The sequence below is a fragment of the Triplophysa dalaica genome, chromosome 20 (assembly GCF_015846415.1).
Source record: "Triplophysa dalaica isolate WHDGS20190420 chromosome 20, ASM1584641v1, whole genome shotgun sequence".
Classification (NCBI taxonomy): domain Eukaryota; kingdom Metazoa; phylum Chordata; class Actinopteri; order Cypriniformes; family Nemacheilidae; genus Triplophysa; species Triplophysa dalaica.
Genome location: NC_079561.1, coordinates 5,814,541 through 5,834,083, shown reverse-complemented (window position 1 = coordinate 5,834,083; position 19,543 = coordinate 5,814,541). Strand labels below are relative to the sequence as shown.

The 19,543-nt window shown below is 40.6% G+C and overlaps 1 protein-coding gene across 10 annotated transcripts in view; it reads left to right on the top strand.

The window, feature by feature from the left end:
* Positions 1 to 19,543, top strand: part of agrn (agrin) — a 201,025-nt gene that overhangs the window by 95,714 nt on the left and 85,768 nt on the right. For all 10 annotated transcript variants that reach the window (XM_056733757.1, XM_056733749.1, XM_056733750.1 and 7 more), the window contains one exon: positions 17,453 to 17,668. In XM_056733757.1, coding sequence (XP_056589735.1) covers positions 17,453 to 17,668 — 216 coding nt within the window. The remainder of the gene's footprint in view (positions 1 to 17,452; positions 17,669 to 19,543) is intronic.

The following is a 19,543-nucleotide window of genomic DNA, read 5'->3' as shown; positions in this document are numbered from 1 at the left end:
GGGGTGAAAATTTAGTGATCAAAACTCAAAAGTTCTGTCGACAGGACGTGTTTCACCCTCGTGTTTGCCTTTAATGATACATCTCGTAATCCCTCGTTGAAAGAGGAAAAATAAAGAGTGTTTTGTATGCAGCCGTTCGAGACTCCGGAGAAGCTGCATCGATATCATTTGCATAATGAAAGTGATTGTATGTGTCACAGGAGGAAGAACCAGGCAGCTGGAAAGGTGGAGATACGAGAAGGAACCTTAACGTGTCCCCTCCCTGCAAGTAAAAACAGATATTCAGCAATGCCCTTTAGTGTGTTATTCTACCAGGCACTGTAGCACTCAGACGTGCGTCTTGGTCTCGGTCCACAACGGGATTGCCTTTCTCAAAACAGGTCTTGTAACATAACTAACCTTAGAGGTTACGCACCCCTCGTTTTCCTCACTTGTAACATATTACACATGTCGCTCTGCAACACAGGAGGCCTGCGTGATCTCTTCCAGCTGCTGTCCTGTATTGTTTCCCAGCACGTTCGGGCCTCGTCTCAGGATAGGTCGTTTTTTCTGAGGCGGTGTCCCTGGTCTGATTTGCCTGAATTACTTCAACCTAAGTATTGCATCAGTGCTCGCATAAAATTTACTGCCCCCGAAATTAATGAGCCCATCAGAGAGGCCCACCTAGGTACTGCATATCGACTCCGGGGCGCCCGCACGCCGGCTAGACCCGCAGGCATGGCTCACGGCTCGATCCTACGAAACACGCCATGGTTGCATCAAAACGGCAGCGCATAATCTAAAAAGAAAAGTTCCTGCGTTTTCAAGCCGGCCTGGTTAGGCAGCTCAATTTCGAATGGCGTATAGGAGACAGTCGATCCCTGCTGACGGAAACCTTGTCGTTAGATTTGTATCAATATTTCAGTCACACTTTGCGGCGTGGGGAGATGACGGCAGGAGGTCCGTTTCAGATGCTGAATCTCATCCCAACTTGAGAACGTAGGCAGATGTCATTTACATTTCTCTTCATGCTCTGCCTGGCTTTGCCTATCTCAAAATGTCTACTTCACTGGAATGTTCTCTGCCTGTCTGTCTCTCTCATCATCCTCACAATTCTCTTTCTATCATGCTTTCTTTGGCTTTCCTCTTATGTGAAGATTTCTCCCGTAGACTCAGATGAGATTGAGGCATCTGTGGTTGAAGCTTCAGGAAGAGGAGGAGGATGCTCTCTGGGTTGGGCTGGGCTGAGGTGAGGGAGCGTCTTGATGTGCAGCAGAAATCTATGCAGCAACCGGCTGCTTTCTGAGCTGTCAGCGCTCCGGTTTAGTTGTCAGAATGTGAGTTGTCAGGGTTGCTGTGGTCAGAAACTTTCTGGTTTTGGAGGAAGTCGGATTGCAGTAGTGGTTCACATTACAAAGAGGCTTTTTTGGGCTGATTGCACGTCTGACTGCCAAACAGATTTGGTCTTTTCACGCCAGCATCAAATGTAAGCTAAATTTAGCTGTATTGCCGTATTCTTTTCTGTTTGAAGGAATAGTTCTGTCATCATCCACCCTCCTGTCGGTCCTTCTTCCTTTTTTCTGGGAGATGTTAGGCAGAATGTTCACATTGCTCTTTGCCATGCAATGAAAGTGAAACTGACTACGATGCTGTCATGCTCCCAAAGTGTCAAAAACAAACAATAGTGAAGTAGTCGCTGCAACTTGTGTGCTGTATTCCACATCATGCATATCATATTGCTTTGTCTGAAGAGTGGATAGATATTTAAATAAAAAAATGCTTTAATACTTTCATAGTTTTGCATATATCGACTTGGTGCATTATGTTTGTTGTTATATGAACTGAACCAATGGTCTTTGCTTTCTTTGTTGATGACTTTCAATGATAATGATTTACATTTTGGTTCATCTTTCGAGCTTGACAACATTTCTGTTCGCTTTTTAATATATGAAAAAGAGCATTTTGGACAATGATGACTTCAATTTTTTTTAATCTGTTCCACTATGTTTACACATCACATTGCCCATGGGTTGATATCTTACTTTTTAATCTGTGTAGTGTATGCAGAACAATCCAGCAGTGTCTAATTGTGGGCTTTTTTCCGCCGCATTGAACGTTGTATTTCACACAGGTGTTGAATATTTCAAAATGAATTTCAATGAATTTCACTAAAGAGGTGCATATTGTTATCTTTTAAAGTGCCATTTGCGCATCTGTTTTTCTGTGAATAGAAACTGAAAAGCATCGCTGGTCGTTTTTTAGAAGCTCGCTCGACAATCCACGCTCCTTTCTGTGGCGTAATTGTGCAGATCTGAGAGCTCAAATAATCATAATGAGTTATGGGTAATGTTCTGTATAATGGCCCTTGTTTGTGAAGTTTGTTTTGTCTATTTTCTCTGGCTGTGAACTCAAGCTCTTGTGATCCATTACTGTCGTTGCAGTTACTCTGTAAAGCTCTTCTTTGTAGACGTTTTTTATTTGTCTATGGAACATACACTGAAATGAATGTGAAGGGTCAGTGGAGATCTACTTTCCAATCAGACGTCAGCACCAGGTTATCCATCACGCAAGAGAAAACAGCCATCCTCGGTAGCAGGAAATGTCGGAAGCCAGAAAACAAGTGGCGCGTGGAAGCAGATATGGGTGGTTTGGCCCTGGCCTGTTGCGATATTGGTCGTACACGGCTCCTCTGCTCTTTAGGAGATAGGAGATTCGGGTGATGAGGTGTCATGTCGTCTGTGAGCCAACATGGTCTGGTACTGTGTACTTCTCATTCTAGTTTACAGCCTTAATCGTGGACCAGATTGCTGAATGCATGTGGCAAGCTGTCAGATACTTGTGATTGAGGCCTCGGTTAGCAAAGAAATTACAGTCTGTGACGCGGTGCCTAACAGCCCGCTGCTATGTCGGATCACCAGTGCCACCTTAAATTTAGCCTGTTTTGCTCAATGTTGAAATTGAAGTCAAGTGTTCGTTGCTCGTGCATCTCTAAAGCAGTTTCTGGCGAGTGTGGCAGCCAGCGCTCCTCCGCTCATGCATACATATGACGGGATGTCTTGTTGTCTCTCCGCTTGTGCACATAGCGCCTCTCTATTCTATGACATCATTAGGAGGAGGTGATGTGTGAGCGCGGCTCAAGGAGGATGGGCGAGTGACGGCATGCTTGTGTTGAAATGGAAGCCTCCCAGAAATGGAGATTACGCGTTGGAGTCGCCATATGCTCCCCCACCCTAGGTGACTACCGGCAAAACAGGAAGTGCCACCTTTTTAATAAGCGCCTTAATGCCTGCCAGTGTTGTATCAGCCACTGGGGTATAACCGTCAACAGTGCATCTCCATTTTGCTCGCTTATATTGAGTCGTTGTAAAGAAAAGATAAAGGGTGATCTCATTTCCGCTTTTAGCTCTTTTTGGCCTATACGTATTTTTCACAGCTCAGAGAATATCTGTGTTCACTTGAATTTGTTCATTGGCAATGCTAGTAGCTCAGATTTTAGATATATGTCCGTAGGAATTAGTTGTGGTGTTCATTTGTTTATTAAATGAGCACTGGTTGCATTTGTTGAACATTTTTGCCAAGGCATTTTTGTTAGGGAAGCCTCAACTACAGAAGATTTGAGTAAGGCTGGATGTATGTGAGTGTTGGGATTAATAATTGAAGGGTGATGTAATGCTCACATGGAGGGGGGAGAAATGTGATACAGAGGAAAGAGAGAGAGAGTCTTCACCTTTCAGAGTCGCCACAAATTTGTTCTTCAGACAGCACTACACGAGAACTCATTTCACTAATGGTATCGAAGTTTGACTTCTAAAGCCATTTTGCAAGACACCAAGGCTTTCTGCAACTTATTTTAGGATTTGTCAGACCATACCATCTTCTGCCTCTGATTTATTAGGTGTGTGTGTGTGTGTGGGTACTCGCACACCTGAATGAGGTGCCGTTCAGAGCTTTTTTTGAGTTTCCTCAAAACACACCATGTTTGCCCATCTCTAATGACAGATGAATCAGATCATGTGTTCTACAGTTAATGTCATCCGTTTGTTTTGAGAGCATGTGGCTTGCAGTATATATTTATTGTATGTTCTGGAATGATCAAAAAAGAAGCATACAGATTTCTTGGTGGGCTTGTTTTTTTTGTGAGGATCCACATAGCAACCGTTTAGCATCTCATAATGTTGGCTACTTGGCACAGGCAAACGCCACTTTATTGTGTTTATGTATTTGTTTATTTTTTAAATCCATAAAATATAAAAAGCTAGATTTTCAGGCCTTGAATATAAAGGCGGTTAATATAGAACTCAGCGCAACCGCATAAACAAAAGTTATGTGGCCCAAACGACCGGTAGACCTCTCCAAAGAATCAATAACTGTTGAGCAGTTTTAATTTAATATATGTTTTTATATAATATAAATATTAACCTCCCCCAAAACAATGAATATTAACTAAACACAGACCGGAAGTTTGCTGTGGGGGGCCAGGCACGTGCATACGATGAAACATCTATATTGCCATGTTTGATGAAAACTTAGGGGGTAACTTTAGGTACTCATGTGATTTAAATGATGTCAAAATATATTTTATACCTTATATTATTTTTATCAGGAACATTGCTAATGTAATGTACACAGTTAAATGTACGAATTAAAATGATATTTACAGTATTAAGTGTTGGATATAGTGATGATGTCATTTAAATTGAAATTCAAGATTTATTCCCATGTTTTGCCTTCAGTTCTTACAGTAAATGTTATTCAACAGAGGTCACACTCTGCCGAAGTCTTTATTTAACCTGAAATGTATTCAGGTGGCCTCCAAACCACCCCTCCAACACGCCAAAAAATATTCTGCAGTACTTTCAAGCCATACCACTGTGCACAAGACCCTCAACTACATTAGCATGTTGTTAGCATTCCGCCATCGGCTGCTGCACAAATGGATGTCATTTTCCTCAAGCCTCTGCTGTGAGGCGTTCTGCCGTGTTTAGTTCGGTCTCAAGATCTCTGTATTCCTCTGCCGCTCTCCATCGTTGTTAATGTTTCTTACATTAAGCATTTACCCCATTGATTTTGGCTTTAGATTAGTAAAATGTAATAAATACCCTTATTGACTTTCAGATCCATGTATTGACAAAGGAGACACATTGTATTAAGAGGCAGTAGTCTAAGCTGGTCTCAGATAGAGATTTGTGGGTATAGATCAATGCCAGTGGCAATATGCGCGTATCCCTTTACAACGGAAAGAGTATAGCGCTTTTAAGCTAATGCCAGAAAATGCAATTATGTTCAAACAGACGAACAGTCAAAGACAATGTCTACTGATCAAAAACAATGCAGATTCTCGCACGCGCACACACGCTCGCATACTCAGCGTGAGCTGTAGCTAGCAGACATGATTTCATTATATTTCCAAAGTCATTTGACTTCACACACTGGTGCACTTGTGCTTCTGGTGCCTGCTTTCTAATTTACTCTCTCCCACCTGCTGTTGGCAAAAGTATGTCTAATTGTTTTAGTTTTGGAGCTGCATTTCATGCTAAATGCAAAGCAGTGTGGCGAATATGAGCCGGATGAATATGCAAGTCCTATCCAGGCGCCCCGTCTCCGATCCATCGAGTCAGAGCTCACAGATGAGGCCCAGCTGGAGCCAGTGTAGACTCTGAACGGTCGGCATGGCAACCTCAGCGCCAAACCGTTCATGCAACATTCATGCTGACCTTTTATATGTCTGGGTTTGGCCTTCACGTGGCCCCTGGGCAGCTCCTCGCCTCGCTCCTTGCGTAAATCTGGGGCCTCGTACAGGTGTGTCTCCTTTCACCTTGTCTCGGCGTTCCAACGCGGTTCAGCCACAAGTCGCCTCATACAGCTTTAATAAGTGTCAACACGCTCCACCGGCAGCAGTGCGGGGGAGGGAGAGCCGAGGGAGAAATATGATCTGCTTTAGAGAGAGACGTATGGAGAAAATGACCTCACTGTGGAGGAAGAGAGAGGTAGTGTGTTTGTTTGTCTCATTCTGAGATAGCCGAGAGGAGGTGGCAAGAAGATAACTACATCAAACACATCTCTCTGTTGTTCTGGATTCGGGCTTTGTGGATAGCGTGAACCGGAAATGTGCTCAGACGCTGTGGAAATTACAAACGGCGACTAAAAATGATTTACACAATGGACTAATCCATTGGTGACGTCACCTATTTACAGTTTCTGTTAATTTAAGAATGAGCCATTTCTATCTACAAACAGCACGGGTTCCCTTGTATGAAACTGTAGCCCTAAATGGACAAACGGCTATATAGAGCGTGTTTCATAAATACGTTATCACCTTTGGCAAAGAACTCAAAACGTGACGACATTTTAGTCCTGTGTTAGCCACCGTAGTGCTTTGAAAGGAGGGGGGGGTGAAGGGCACCGTTGGTTGCAGTTCGTGACCTCACCGCTAGATCCCGCTTAATTTCATACACTGGACCTTTAAATGCTTTCTTATTTATTTTTAGCCATTTTTTTATTAAACATTGAAGCAATGTACCGACTGTTTTTACAGTGTTGTAGTTTAGCATCCCCAACACGTCTATCCTTCCTACATTTATTTTTGCCTCACTTTTGAACAATGATTTACAGTAATACTCTTTCAAGATGTTGGGAACGATAGTTAATTGTTGAAATTTATTAGATAACTGACGATTTCCGTTTCTGCAACACCGAGCCGTTCATCATTCAAACTGCTCAAATTTGAGAGTTCCCTGCATTCAGCCCACTTTCATCTATTTCAACATTGGCATCTATCATAAGCAATTGCTGGATGGCCATTCACTTAACTTGACTCTAGGTCTCATTAATCAATGAAAAAAGTGTAACACATTCAGCTCAAGTGCACTTAATGCAGATCACCTCAAATTCTTAAATATGCGACATTTGCTGCATGAAAACCCATTCACTCAGTCTGCTCCGGAGTCTGGATTTTTTTGGGACTGTGTGAGGAGGATATTTTTGTACATAATTCTCCACATTATCCCTGGTTACTTCCCTTGAAATGGCACCCTAATCAACCAGGGATATATTTAATTTTTCATAATTACTTCATCGTGCCGTCGGGGAGAAGTGGGGGCATGAGGAGGAGAGATCCGCACGGATTTTTGTGACTCAGAGCACAATCCTATCTGTCATCCTTCACTACACATGCTGCAAATCAAAGAGGGGCGGAGAGCGTTTGTGTACAGGCCTGAAGAAAAAGAGAGAGTTTTTTTTATCGGTTCTTTGTGTGTAATTGCTTTCGAATTGTGTCTAAAGTCGAGACATAGGTTCTTAAAGGTCCAGTGTATGAAATTTATTGTTGCGAATTGCAACCAACGGCTCACTCCAGCCTTCCCTTTCGAACCACTACAGAAGATGACACAGTGCTAAGACGTCATCTTGTTTCACTTCTTCGCCGAAAGAGACGACGCATTTAGGAAACATGCTTGGTTTGTCTGTTTAGGGCTACTGTAGAAACAACATGGCGAATTCCATGCAGGAGGACCTACGTTGTATGTAGAAAGAATTGCTCATTCAAAGGTAATAAAAACATAACGCTTCAGGATTTTTTTGCCTTTCTTAGTTTTTAGTACGGAAAAGCAGATTAGAAAGAAAACAAGGTGTCTTACCTGTTGTGCTACCTGCACATGCCATTCCACTAATGCCTGAGACAGTTTACTGAAGGCATGCCATGCAGGCTGTTTCTCAAACTGCACTCATGTGCGCTATTTACCAATAGACAATGAAAACTATGACAGCTTTGGCTTTCCTGTCACCTCTATGCAAAATGTGTTTCTACAGGTAGAATCTATTTCAGGACTCACGAAAATCCACTGGCAGTTATGGTTCCCTTTGGCCTCTTTAAACATGAGAACGATGGACTGAGCGTCGTGAGGTAAAACCCGCACAGCAAGCCAACTGTGATTTCAGGGTGAGTGATAGGGGCCCAGGGGCCGACATTATGCTGGTGGTTTGAAGCATCAGTGCCTGTTAGAAGAGCCAACATTGATTCTACGGAGACCCTTGAGACCTCCAATCTTCACCTGTCCATTCGACAAGCAAACACCTCAGTGAATCTTCCCCCCTGACCCGTCTTTGAAAGACTCTACGTTGGGTTACTTTTTTGAAAGCCTGTTATGTTTACTCGGTGCGCAGGACCTCAGCTGGTCTACTTCTTATTCCACTCCATTTCACTGCCATCCTTTGATTTATTTGGAGTGGTTGGCAGTGCAAGCGGAATGCTGGGAAATGTTTCTTTCAATCACAGGTTTGAGCTATAACAGGAAGGGGGTTAGAATTGTCCCTCAGTAATGCATTTTATTAATCAACCTTGAATATAATTTGGTGTGAGGTGCTAGGACAGAAAATGCTGATAAATGGATAAGAGAAGCTTTGAAAGGGTTCTACAGGACGTATAGGGTTTTCTAAATCATGTAGGACGGTGATGTTGAACTTTTTATGATTTAATTATCTTAGACATTTCATTTTTAATAAAGTGTCTAAAATTAGTTCACATTAATGCATTTAAAGTAATGAGTCACATCAGTATCATATCACAATATGTACACTTACGGTACCTTAAACTAAACTAACACGTAGATGTTTTCTTTGTTCTTTATGTTAAAGTCATAATCCATCTAAAAATGAAGATTCTTTCATTATTAAGTCATCCTCATGTCACTCCAAACCTGTGGGACTTTCTTTCTTCTGAAGAACATAAATGATGAACTTTTGAAGAATGTTTGTAACCAAACCACGGTGGCCCCCATTGACTCCTATTCTACGTAAACATTAACCACTGAGACATTTCTCAAAATATCTTCTCTTGACCTCCACATAAGAAAAACTAAAGGTTTTGAATGAAATGAGCGTCAGTAAATGATGACAGAATGAAGGCAAAACTCAGCAAGAGGACTTTTTAAAGCGAGTTCAGATCTTTTGCTGGTCAGACAGGTGTTAGCCTTCTCCGCTCTCTGACCCTCTTTTTCTCTTTAACTCGCTCTCGCAAGTAGAGAACAGAGGATTGATAGTGTAGCTGGTATAATGGGGGTGTAGATCTCCATCTGTTCTCTACATGATGGAAACCTGTCAGGGAATTGAGGCACCCCCATTCGCAGCTGTCACTGAACCGTGGACAGTGCTGAAGCGCGCTGCCAAGAGCTACTGAAGGATAGTTGTAGGGGATGGTGTAGCGAAAGGGTGGACGGTGGACAGGCGGTGTTTCTTCACCATGGTAATTGGCTTTAATATGCCCTGCTGGGATGGTCTGCGTCAGAGGCTGTGGCGGGTTGGCGATTGAAGCCGAGCTCTGAACTGAAGTTGATGACGCACCGGCCTTCATCCGATGGTTCTGCCTATGATCTTCTCTCTCGCTTGCTCAGATCGTACACACGTCCCCCTCCCAGACACTCTGTTGTTTTTTAATGATATCATTAGCTAAAGCCCCTCTCTGACAAATCCCACTCGCCTGGTCCTAATAAAAGCCAGATGAACGGATGGACGTGGAGAGGGATGTCACGCCGGAGGCGGTGGAGGATTGTATTAACCCTTCGAACCCTGTGAGAAGCACGGAGTATGGGTGTCATCAGACTCTTCTCCATATACGTGACTTCGGCTCGCTGAAAGGCACTCCTCAGCCATACAGATGGACAGCTTTATTGATGCGAGCGTAAATTAACAGCACATAGCTATTTCACAACCATAAATCACCGTGTGTTTATGCCTCATCATGTAGTTGGCTGGAGAAGGGAAGAATTCAGCAAATTGAAGAGGAATGGAATCACCACATGACAAAAATGTTTTAGAGGGACACGGCTCGTGTACGTGACAGTTTGTGCATTCTGTATAACGTTATGCTATGCACTACTAAGGTTAGATAAGCTGCGAAAAACATAATAACAGATGCACATGGCAATAATAGGAATTAGAGAGCATAAAAGCCAAAGGGGACTCTGATGCCAAATTATTTCATGCAGGCTTTCAGAGAGCAAAACTCTTGACCGTCGGTACACGGGCACATTTTGCATTTTTCTGCGTAAATTCACTTCTGTGAACCCGAGAGAGCTCCGTGTATTGGATTTTGCTATATAAATACTCGGCAGAAGACAGATGGCTTGAGTTTGATTGATGCACATTGTGGTTCGCTTTGATTTCTGGAAAAAGCCCTATCGTATGCTGCACTTACCTTTCAGAGTTATTAAGCGAGAAAGGAACAGAAAAAATAAGAAAGGATGACAGTAGCTTAAACGAGGTCTTTCATCGTGAAATACTAGGTGGATTTTAATGGGTCTTATTTTGTACTTGTTCTTTGGTTAAGAGGGCAGGTCACATACCACACAGGCAGCCAATTCTCTCTCTCTCAGTCTTTCTCTCTCTACCAGATGTAAGTGCGAGTGCAGAAGAAAGAAAAAGAGAAAATGAAGTGATTTGTGGAGGTATCGATCGGCAGCGTGGTTATCGATCAGGGTGTTGCGCGAGATGGAGAAGGGTTGGGTGTGGGGTAGGCAATTCTTTGTCTGGCTGGACTACTGGCACAGAGGGGTACTCCCGCATTGGTCCTGTGGTTGACTCTGAACCCCAACCCTCTGTAGGTCATAGCTGCTGACCTCCACCCTGACATTAGGGCGTGGTCACAGATTTTCCCCTGGGTATATGAATCATACGGACCATTTTCAAGCATGCAAATTCAGCAATGACTGGATCAGATTTATTTGGTCTCTTAAATGGCAAAATGCCAACCAGATTTAAAGGAACAGTGCACTCAAAAATAAAAGTCTGTCATCATTTACTCACCCTAGAGTTGTTCCAAATCTGTATACATTTCTTTGTTCTGATGAGAACGGAGAAAGATATTTGGACGAATGCTTGTAACCAAACAGTCATTGACCACTACTGACTTCCATAGTAGGAAACATAACACATAGTCCAAAGTGCCCCAGAACCGTTTGATTTTCTACATTTTTCAAAATATCTTCTTTTGTGTTCAACAGAACAAAGAAATGCGTAAAGCAATTTTCCTACTATGGTAGTCATTGGTGGCCAAGAACTGTGTAGTTAAAAGCATTCTTTCAGATATCTTTCTCTGTTCAAATAACTGTTCCTTTTAATAGCATGCTGTTCCTCAATAAGTCACAAAAATTGGAAAGCATTGGATCACAATGACTTATTTCAGACCAAACTGAGAAAATAAATGGAAAACATCCTCCAAGGAGCAAATAATAACATGCTAGGAATTATACTTGATCATGATTATTAAAAACTGTGGGGACAAAAAAACATTTGGATTTTGGCTACAGTTTTCTGCAAAACAGTGTAGTGTAATTTAGCACATTTGTGGATGATATCAGAGCTCTTTTGGTGTTCCTGTGGGTGTAGCGTGAAGCCATCTGGCTATAGCTTGGGTTTGGTCCAGAAAACATGCCACAGACCCCCATCCCACTCTATTATTGAACAGTGTTATGCCCCCACCTCTCCTTTTCTCCAAACCGCAATATCTCACTTCATAAAACAGACTACAGGAGACATTTACATTAATATAAACTCTTTTCTCAATCCTTCATTTTCCCGTTTCAATATTGCTTCACTCTCATCTTTGAACTTGAAGGTAAAAAGATCCTAGAGGCTGATGCGGGAGAGGTGGAGGAAAACGGTAAGTTGGAAAAAGGCTGAGTTGGGGAAATGAAATTTAAGAAAATTAAGTGAATTGGAAGCCAATAATGAAGAGGTTGGAATGCCGCGTAGATCAGAGAGAACTCTGGGAGGAAAGGAGGATGTGCACGAAAGCGTGTTCATATTGAGTGTATGAGAAAGACTCCAATACTTTCTCTCCCCGGACGGCTTAAATAATGGAATCTTGCGTAGCCTCGCTGCCAGATCCTAGTGACTTATTCATGTATATTTCAGGAAGTTGTAATCATTTCATAGCACGGCTGTTTTCTTTTGTGCTGGAGATGAAATTGTGACAGAACACGGCCTCCCTCCGCTTTCCATTTTTAATATCGAGAGCTCGGCAGGTGCGGACCGAGCCAAAGGCTCTTTATATTTTCAGAAATGCTCTCCGTGCCCTTTCCATCATGGATTTAGCTTTCCGAGACTTCTGAGTCTTTTGAAAGACCACTGGGCTCTCCTACATGCAGGTGGCTACTGTTAACACAACTTAACAAAAAAAGGCAGTTTTTGTGTATATATTCCTTTTATTTTCAATACCTCATTCGTTCTGTTGGCACTTATCCATGTCCTTTACCCTTGGCCTGAGATGTGTGGGAGAGTTTTAACCAAGACTTGAAGCTGGTAAATAAGTTCGGGGAGGTTTAAGCTGGGTCAAGGCCTCAAACCGGCGGCAGCAAGCGAGCGGAAAGAATTGATTGGGCTTTTGTATGTGGATATTGAGAAAATCAATAGAAAATAGGTTTGACCTACTCTTGCCCACTGTACTATCTATAGCTTTTAAAGAACAAAATAATACCAGCTTTTATATTTGAGTTGTGGTTGTTGTGGTTTATTTCTTATTTCATTTTAGCTTTAATGTAATGAAAACAAGGGACTATGAAAGATGTTAAAAACCATGTTTTGGCATGTTTGGTAACACTCAGTAAAGGTGCTTAAAAGGTTCCTCACAGCAATGCCATATAAGAATAAGTTTTGGTTCCACATAGAACCAATCAGGTCAAAAGTTCTTCAAAGAACCATCTCTTTCTAACTTTTTCATAATGTGAAGACTTTTTTCCCATTTTGTGAAAGATTCTTCGGATGTTAAAGGGTCCTTTAGACAAAAAACAATATTCTATGGCATCAAGAAGCACCTTTCTTTTTAGGATTGTACTACTTACTTGATACTAAGAACAATAAATAAACACTACTGGGAGACAGATTATCTAGACAGCCGATTTAATGTAAATAATTTGTAGTTAACACATTTAGTACCAGATATGAACTAAATAGGGATGCCAAACGATTCATCACGATTAATCGCGTCTAGAATAAAAGTGTTTACATTATGTATGTGTTTGTACCGTGCCTATTAATTTGTATTTATAAACACACACACATTCATGTATACATATTTCGGAAATATTTACATGTAATTTTTATATTTACCAATTATTTAAATTAGACATATAAATGTTTATGATTTTTTAGATTTATATTTTTCTTGAATATTTATATATATGTGCACATGTTTATAAACACAAAATTAATATACACAGTACAGAGACATTTAATGTGTAAACAACCTTTAATTCTGGACGCAATTAATCGTTTGACAGCCCTAGTATTAAATTCAAATCATTCAGATCTGAAAAACTAAGAAATAACAAGATTTTCCAAAAAATGTACTTAGATTTAGTCTGTTTTGCGAATGTCGTTTGATGGTTTTCTCTTTTATGTTTACCATGTTAAATGATATTTCATCCTCATTGAGCTGTGATGATAATTACCGTGATACTTCTTTAATGATGATACACCACCGAACCCTAGCAGGGAGTTTACATCATTGGATTGCAGAAAACTTGAATCCTTAGTTTTTCTTTGCAGTCTCAGCAGCAGGCGTAGTGCGCCGCAAGATCTTCACAGTGTGTTTATGTATGCATGTGTGAGCGCAGTGTAGACCAGTCGATAACTTTATCAGACTGTAAACACTGGGAGATCTGTATAGGAAGCCTCAGAGATTTACGTACAACCTGTTATATTGGAGTCTGCTTATTCTAGAAACCCATCTCTCTCTCTCTCTCTCTCTCTCTCTCTCTCTCTCTGTCTGTTTGTGTGATCTTATCAGTGTTACATAGACTAAAGCTTAAACCATGTTTGCCTGCTCTCTGCAGTCATGCTCTCAAGGGTATTTCTTCATTTCTCATGTACAGAGCAGAGGTATCGCACGTATCCCTGATGGTCGTGCTATAAATGAGATTTGTTGAATCACATCTCTAAAAAGTGGACATCTCCCAGGAGACTCTAGTCTCCTTACTCACACAAACAAGCTATTTTTTCTTAGTCGTTTATGTAGCGGTACCAAGGGGTCAGGGTATTAACATGATCTGGTAAGCTCCTACTTAGGGATGCTGTAACTAGATGATTCTGCCATGTAACATGTAACTGTGGCGTTACATATTTTAATACCATAGTTTATCATTATTCAAATAAAGTTGATTATTATTAATATTAAATTAAAATAATAATGAGGACTACTGTAGCGAAATCCTATTAGTTAACCTGTTAGCTTTGTTTATCTTTACATTTAAAAATATCTTGCGCAAAGCTCATACTGTATCTGAATCATCAAGCTGCCATTCTCACGTTTAAATCACACCTTTGGTCCATTGTAAAACCGTCATCGTCTTTTCCCCATTGATTCTTGGGCTGTCGTCATGGCAACGTGTTTTCAGCGCTCATGCCTGTGGCATGGCTGTGGCTGGAAAATGAGCGTGAAGCTCAAAATGCATAGAATGAGGTCACAAAAGAGATGTGTAGTCACAGAAATACCATGCTAACACTTCCATAAGTGTCAACGCAGGTTATGAAAACAAAGACACCTACTGAATATATAATCAAGCATGTTGGATCGCAGGTGACGTCTGAAACAATGTTCTAACGTGTTTGTCCGTCCACACGGAATGCAAAACTGGTGCACAGCATTCTCACACAATTGTAGCCAATTAGAAGATGAAATGTGCAGTTGTGTGCAGCAGGATTTTGGACTAATGAGATTTCACAAGCGACGGGAGTATTCTACCAAGCTTTTAGCAATTGTCGCTTTATCGAAATGTCTCTGGTCAGGGCACATCGTTACTTTATTAATGTAAATGAAAAATGATTCCAGTCTCAACATGCATACAGTTTTTTTCTGAGCTCAATGTAAACAGTGAGCCGTGAAAGAACATTCTTGCGTCTGTCTAATCTTGGATCGTTGCTTAAATCTGTTAATAGTTGAAGGCTGCAAATCACTAATTTGATATGCAAATGACAGCATGCTGCCTATGTACTTTATTTATGACAAAAGTGTCATTCAAGTGTAAAAATCAATGAAGTGTGCTTTAGATGTTCTTAAGGAACGCTGTTCGCATGTGATACAACACCTTCGACAACAACGTATACTCTTGCAAATGGCTTGTTTACTGGAGAGTGTGAATTGAGTGAAATATTCATCAGAATAAGGTGCTTGTAAGCACAGCTGTTGCTGGGAAAACCATACAATATACAAAATGGTTACATTTACATTTATGCATTTGGCAGATGCTTTAATCCAATGCAACTTACATTTCTTTTTATCCTAAAATGTAATGTAAAATGATTCAGCCCCACCTTCAAAAAGCTTTAAGTATTAGATGTTTCACATGCATATGCATTATTGAGACATGAATATGCATATACTCAACACCTGTCACACATTCTTTATTTAGCAGGGTTGTGTGCTGTAGTATAGAGTGTTTTTCATAAAGCTCAGAGTAGCCGGCCATTCTGAGAATGACTCTAGATTCAGGGAGCCTGCTCCATTATTACATCTATATTTGATAATGCTTGACAGGCACTCAGTTTAAACACCTCACTTCTCTGTACGCTTCACATAGTCCACAATCATTGATATAGGGATTGTGGGAAATTGAGGGGATGTGACAGAGTCATTGTGCAAGCGTTGTTTGTGGCTGTTTTTTAATGGTAGAATACATAAATTTTTCGATCATTACATCGTTATGCTTTCCTGTAGCTCAGTGGTAAGAGCATTGTGTTTTTCAACGTGAGGTTATGGGTTTGATCCCAGGGGATTGCAAATACCTATGTAAAATGTATAGGGTATAGCAATGTAAGTCTCTTTGGATAAAAGCGTCTGCTAAATGTAAAACTTTGTCTGCATAAAAATTTATATTATATTGTAGAAGAACTTGCCATCAGCTATGTAATATTAGGGGTTATTTCAATTTATTTATCTTCGTAGTATATTTTCACATTTATGTTATCTCTTACGAAACAAAATATAAGGGAATATACTAGAAAATATAATGCACAATAAATAATACACTTTCATATATTTGAACCAATTGCTTGTTATTTTCAATATATGAATTTAAATGGATGTATTTTTCAATACTTTTAATTGAATAGATAATTAATATTTTTAGATATGAAATGATTTAACATACTGACAGTTAATATATAGATTTTTTTCTCCATATAAAGGACATTAATGCACTTGCCAGATACTTTTTCCAAAGTGAATTTAATTTTTTTTCATAATCTAGAAACCGAACTCATGACTGCTTATGATACGGTTCTAATGTAATGTTCCACCAGCTAAGCTACATGAACCATTTCATTGTCTCAACATTAGTTTTTTATTTCTCATAAAATTAATGTTTCAAAGTGTAACAACTGGCAAGTTAAATATTGTTCTCGCTTCCAGGACATGCTGGAGCCCTTTGCATCCCCAATCCAATGAGATCCTCAAGGCTTTTGTGTCTTTACAACGTTGTCCTGAAGTTATTTACTTATGAATCAACAAAGAGCCGGCCCTCTACTGTGGTGAATCTCAAACAGCCACAGAGGTGACAGGCACTCTGTAAAAACAACAAGTGAGCGTGTGTGCATGTCGGAACAGCCATGTTCAAGTGCAGCTCCCCGTACACCTTGCACCCGTACACACAAGTCATATGTGTACAGTAGCTAGCCGCTTTCTGATGGCTGCCAGTCAACTTTGGGTGCTTGCCTTAGCGGACTCTGCCCCAGGAGATTGTGGGAGTGTGTTTAGATAGCGTTCATGAGACAGAAGAGCAGGAGAATATAAAATACGGTCTCAGAGGAGTTAACACAGATGCTCACCTGTCAGTATCAGAAAGATGTGTATGCGTGAGTGTGTGTTTTTATGCATTTGTGTGTGTCTGTATAAAGTGAAGTCAGTGATCAGGAACAGCTAGACATATCCTCAAGCATGCCGAGTGGTCATGCCACCCGATTCTGGACCTGTTCTGGTTGTCTGTGATAAGACAGAGTAAAAAAGAGAGAGAGAGAGACGACTCGAGGTGTGTTTGTAAGATCACTCATCAAAGAGCAGGTCTTCCCAGCAGAGTGCTCGTCTTGAGACGCCGCTTGTATTGATTCTGAATGCGAAAATAACTGTAATGCTAAGCATCTACTTAGACAGGAACTTTAAAGGTTGTGTGTTAAAGAGACAGTTCACTCAAAAACTTGTTCACTCACCCTTATGTGGCTCAAATTGTTCCACAAAAGTCATGTGAATGTATAACAACATTGAACGGTGTACAAATAGTGACAAGTCAAGCTTTGAAACAGTGCTCCCATTCTTTCTGAATGTGAAAATAACTAATGTTGCACATCTCCTCACACAGGAGCTCTTAAGGTCAGGCGTTGACTAATTGTTGCCATGCTTTTTTACAAACCTGTTTTGTTCAGCCCTTATATGACTTCTTGAACATTCTATCACATGAGGTTTCACATATATCTGTCTGTGTTTCTCTAGGTTGCCGTGGGAAGCTGTGTGGCTTCGGAGCGGTGTGTGAAAGAGACCCGGCTGACCCATCTAAAGGAGACTGCGTGTGTAAGAAGACTTCATGTACAACTGTGGTGGCGCCGGTGTGCGGGTCAGACTCATCAACGTATTCCAATGAGTGTGAGCTGGAGAAAGCCCAATGCATTTCACAGAGACGCATCAAGGTGATGCGCAGAGGCCCATGTGGTAAGTCACGTATGGACCTAAACCTGTATGGATTTGAAAAAAAAACTAAATAAGTAATGTAGCACAATGTCATACCCTTTCATGTCAGAAGACTGCATTTTCTACAGTCTGCTACTTATAATTTTTACTAGTTTGTCCAAACCCCTTGACTCCATATTTCAGCATTAGTTTAATCCTCCTGATATGTGCAAATTTTTGCAATGATTTAAAATGTGGGGTTATATTGACCCCACAAATGTTTTAATATATAATAAAGTACTCAAATTGAAATTGTTAGTGAAATTGTTGAAAATTAAAACATTTTATTTAATATATAAAAAAATATTTTGTATGTATTATATACATCTTATTGTATTTTAAAACTTCTTGATAACAAGATACATTTAAATGCATGAAAATACATTTAAGTGATAATAACATAAATATATAAAAACAATATTATGTTTTCGGTTATTTTACGATATTATTTTCATATTTTCAGATATTATTTTTTCAGAAGGCATATAAATGTATATATAATAAAATAGAAAGCATAATTGCTTTCATATATTTATGTTACCATCATCATCTATCATTTTCTCGCAGACTCAAGGTTTAAAAATATAATTAGATGTCGAAGTGGCTTTAAGTTCAGTTTGACCCCAAACATACCAGGAGGGTTAAAAAAGACATGATTCGTTTTACTACGAAGAGACTTCTTCATGCGTTGTATTTACAACATGAAGTATGCTTCTCTTTCTGAAATAACAGTATAAACAAGCACTTTCATATTTCGCACACATGTTTTCATTTTGAACTATTTTTTATGCAACATTTACGTCTCTTTTATCAAAGAATACCATATTACCATATTCATGAATGCTGGAGCGCATAGATCGTGAGATACAGAAATGTGCGTTTGTGTGTTTTGTGTTTTCCACACCGTTCATCTTTTACATTCCAATCAATTTCCTCCCGTGAATGATAAGTTATGTACGAAATGCGGTCTGTTATTAAACAGCCTCCGTGGCTGCGGACCGGGACCAGCGTGAGCCGTAAATTCCGCGTGCCGGTGGAACACGACGTACAAAGCTTTCAAAGAGCTGTAATTAGCTACCGCACATGTCGACCAGGAACTGATCAGAGCTGTGAATGAGAGCTCTGGCCTACCAGTCTCCATTCAGGAACGCACAAAAGACCACAACATCCCAGTGTGTTAAAGCAGTCAAAGTTCTGCTGCACAGCGGGGCATTAATGGCCAGTAGCTATTGTGCTTATGATATTGATGCGGTGGCTATCGGGGTTTCTATGTCCCCTGGCCGACCGGGATCATGGGGCACAGATTACGGACGGATGGCGTTTCCCCTGGGAAGCAGGCATGAGATGGTAGCTGACTGTGAGGGGTGATGGGTGAGAGACATGTTAGGTAAGAAATAGGAGAGAAATGAATCGGTTGTTACATAAGTAGCCAGTCACATTTTGAGCTCATTATGAGGCAGGAAGGGAAGTCCTTCCCAATAAGAGCTTAAAGAGCTGTTGGTTAACTCTTGGTGTAATGTATATTTTTATGCACGGCAAAGCACGATTTATAATACAAATGTTATCAAATATACCTGTTTTATTTGGCAATGGTGTAAAAAATATTTTTGTTGAAGCTGTAGTTGCATGACTTGAAATACTGTAGCAGCCTGAGGGCGTTTTCCAATATGGCCGCCGCGTGAACTGACTTACCCTAGAGGGACTCTGCTTAGTCTCGGGATCGACCAGGGAATTAAAAATAGAGCCACTGGCTCTCAGCGGGTTCTGCTCCATTGGCACAGGGTATGAGGAAAAGCGAGAATAAAAAAACAGACAGGTGCCCCGTTTAAAAGATGAGCAGGGGAGCGTGGGTGCTCT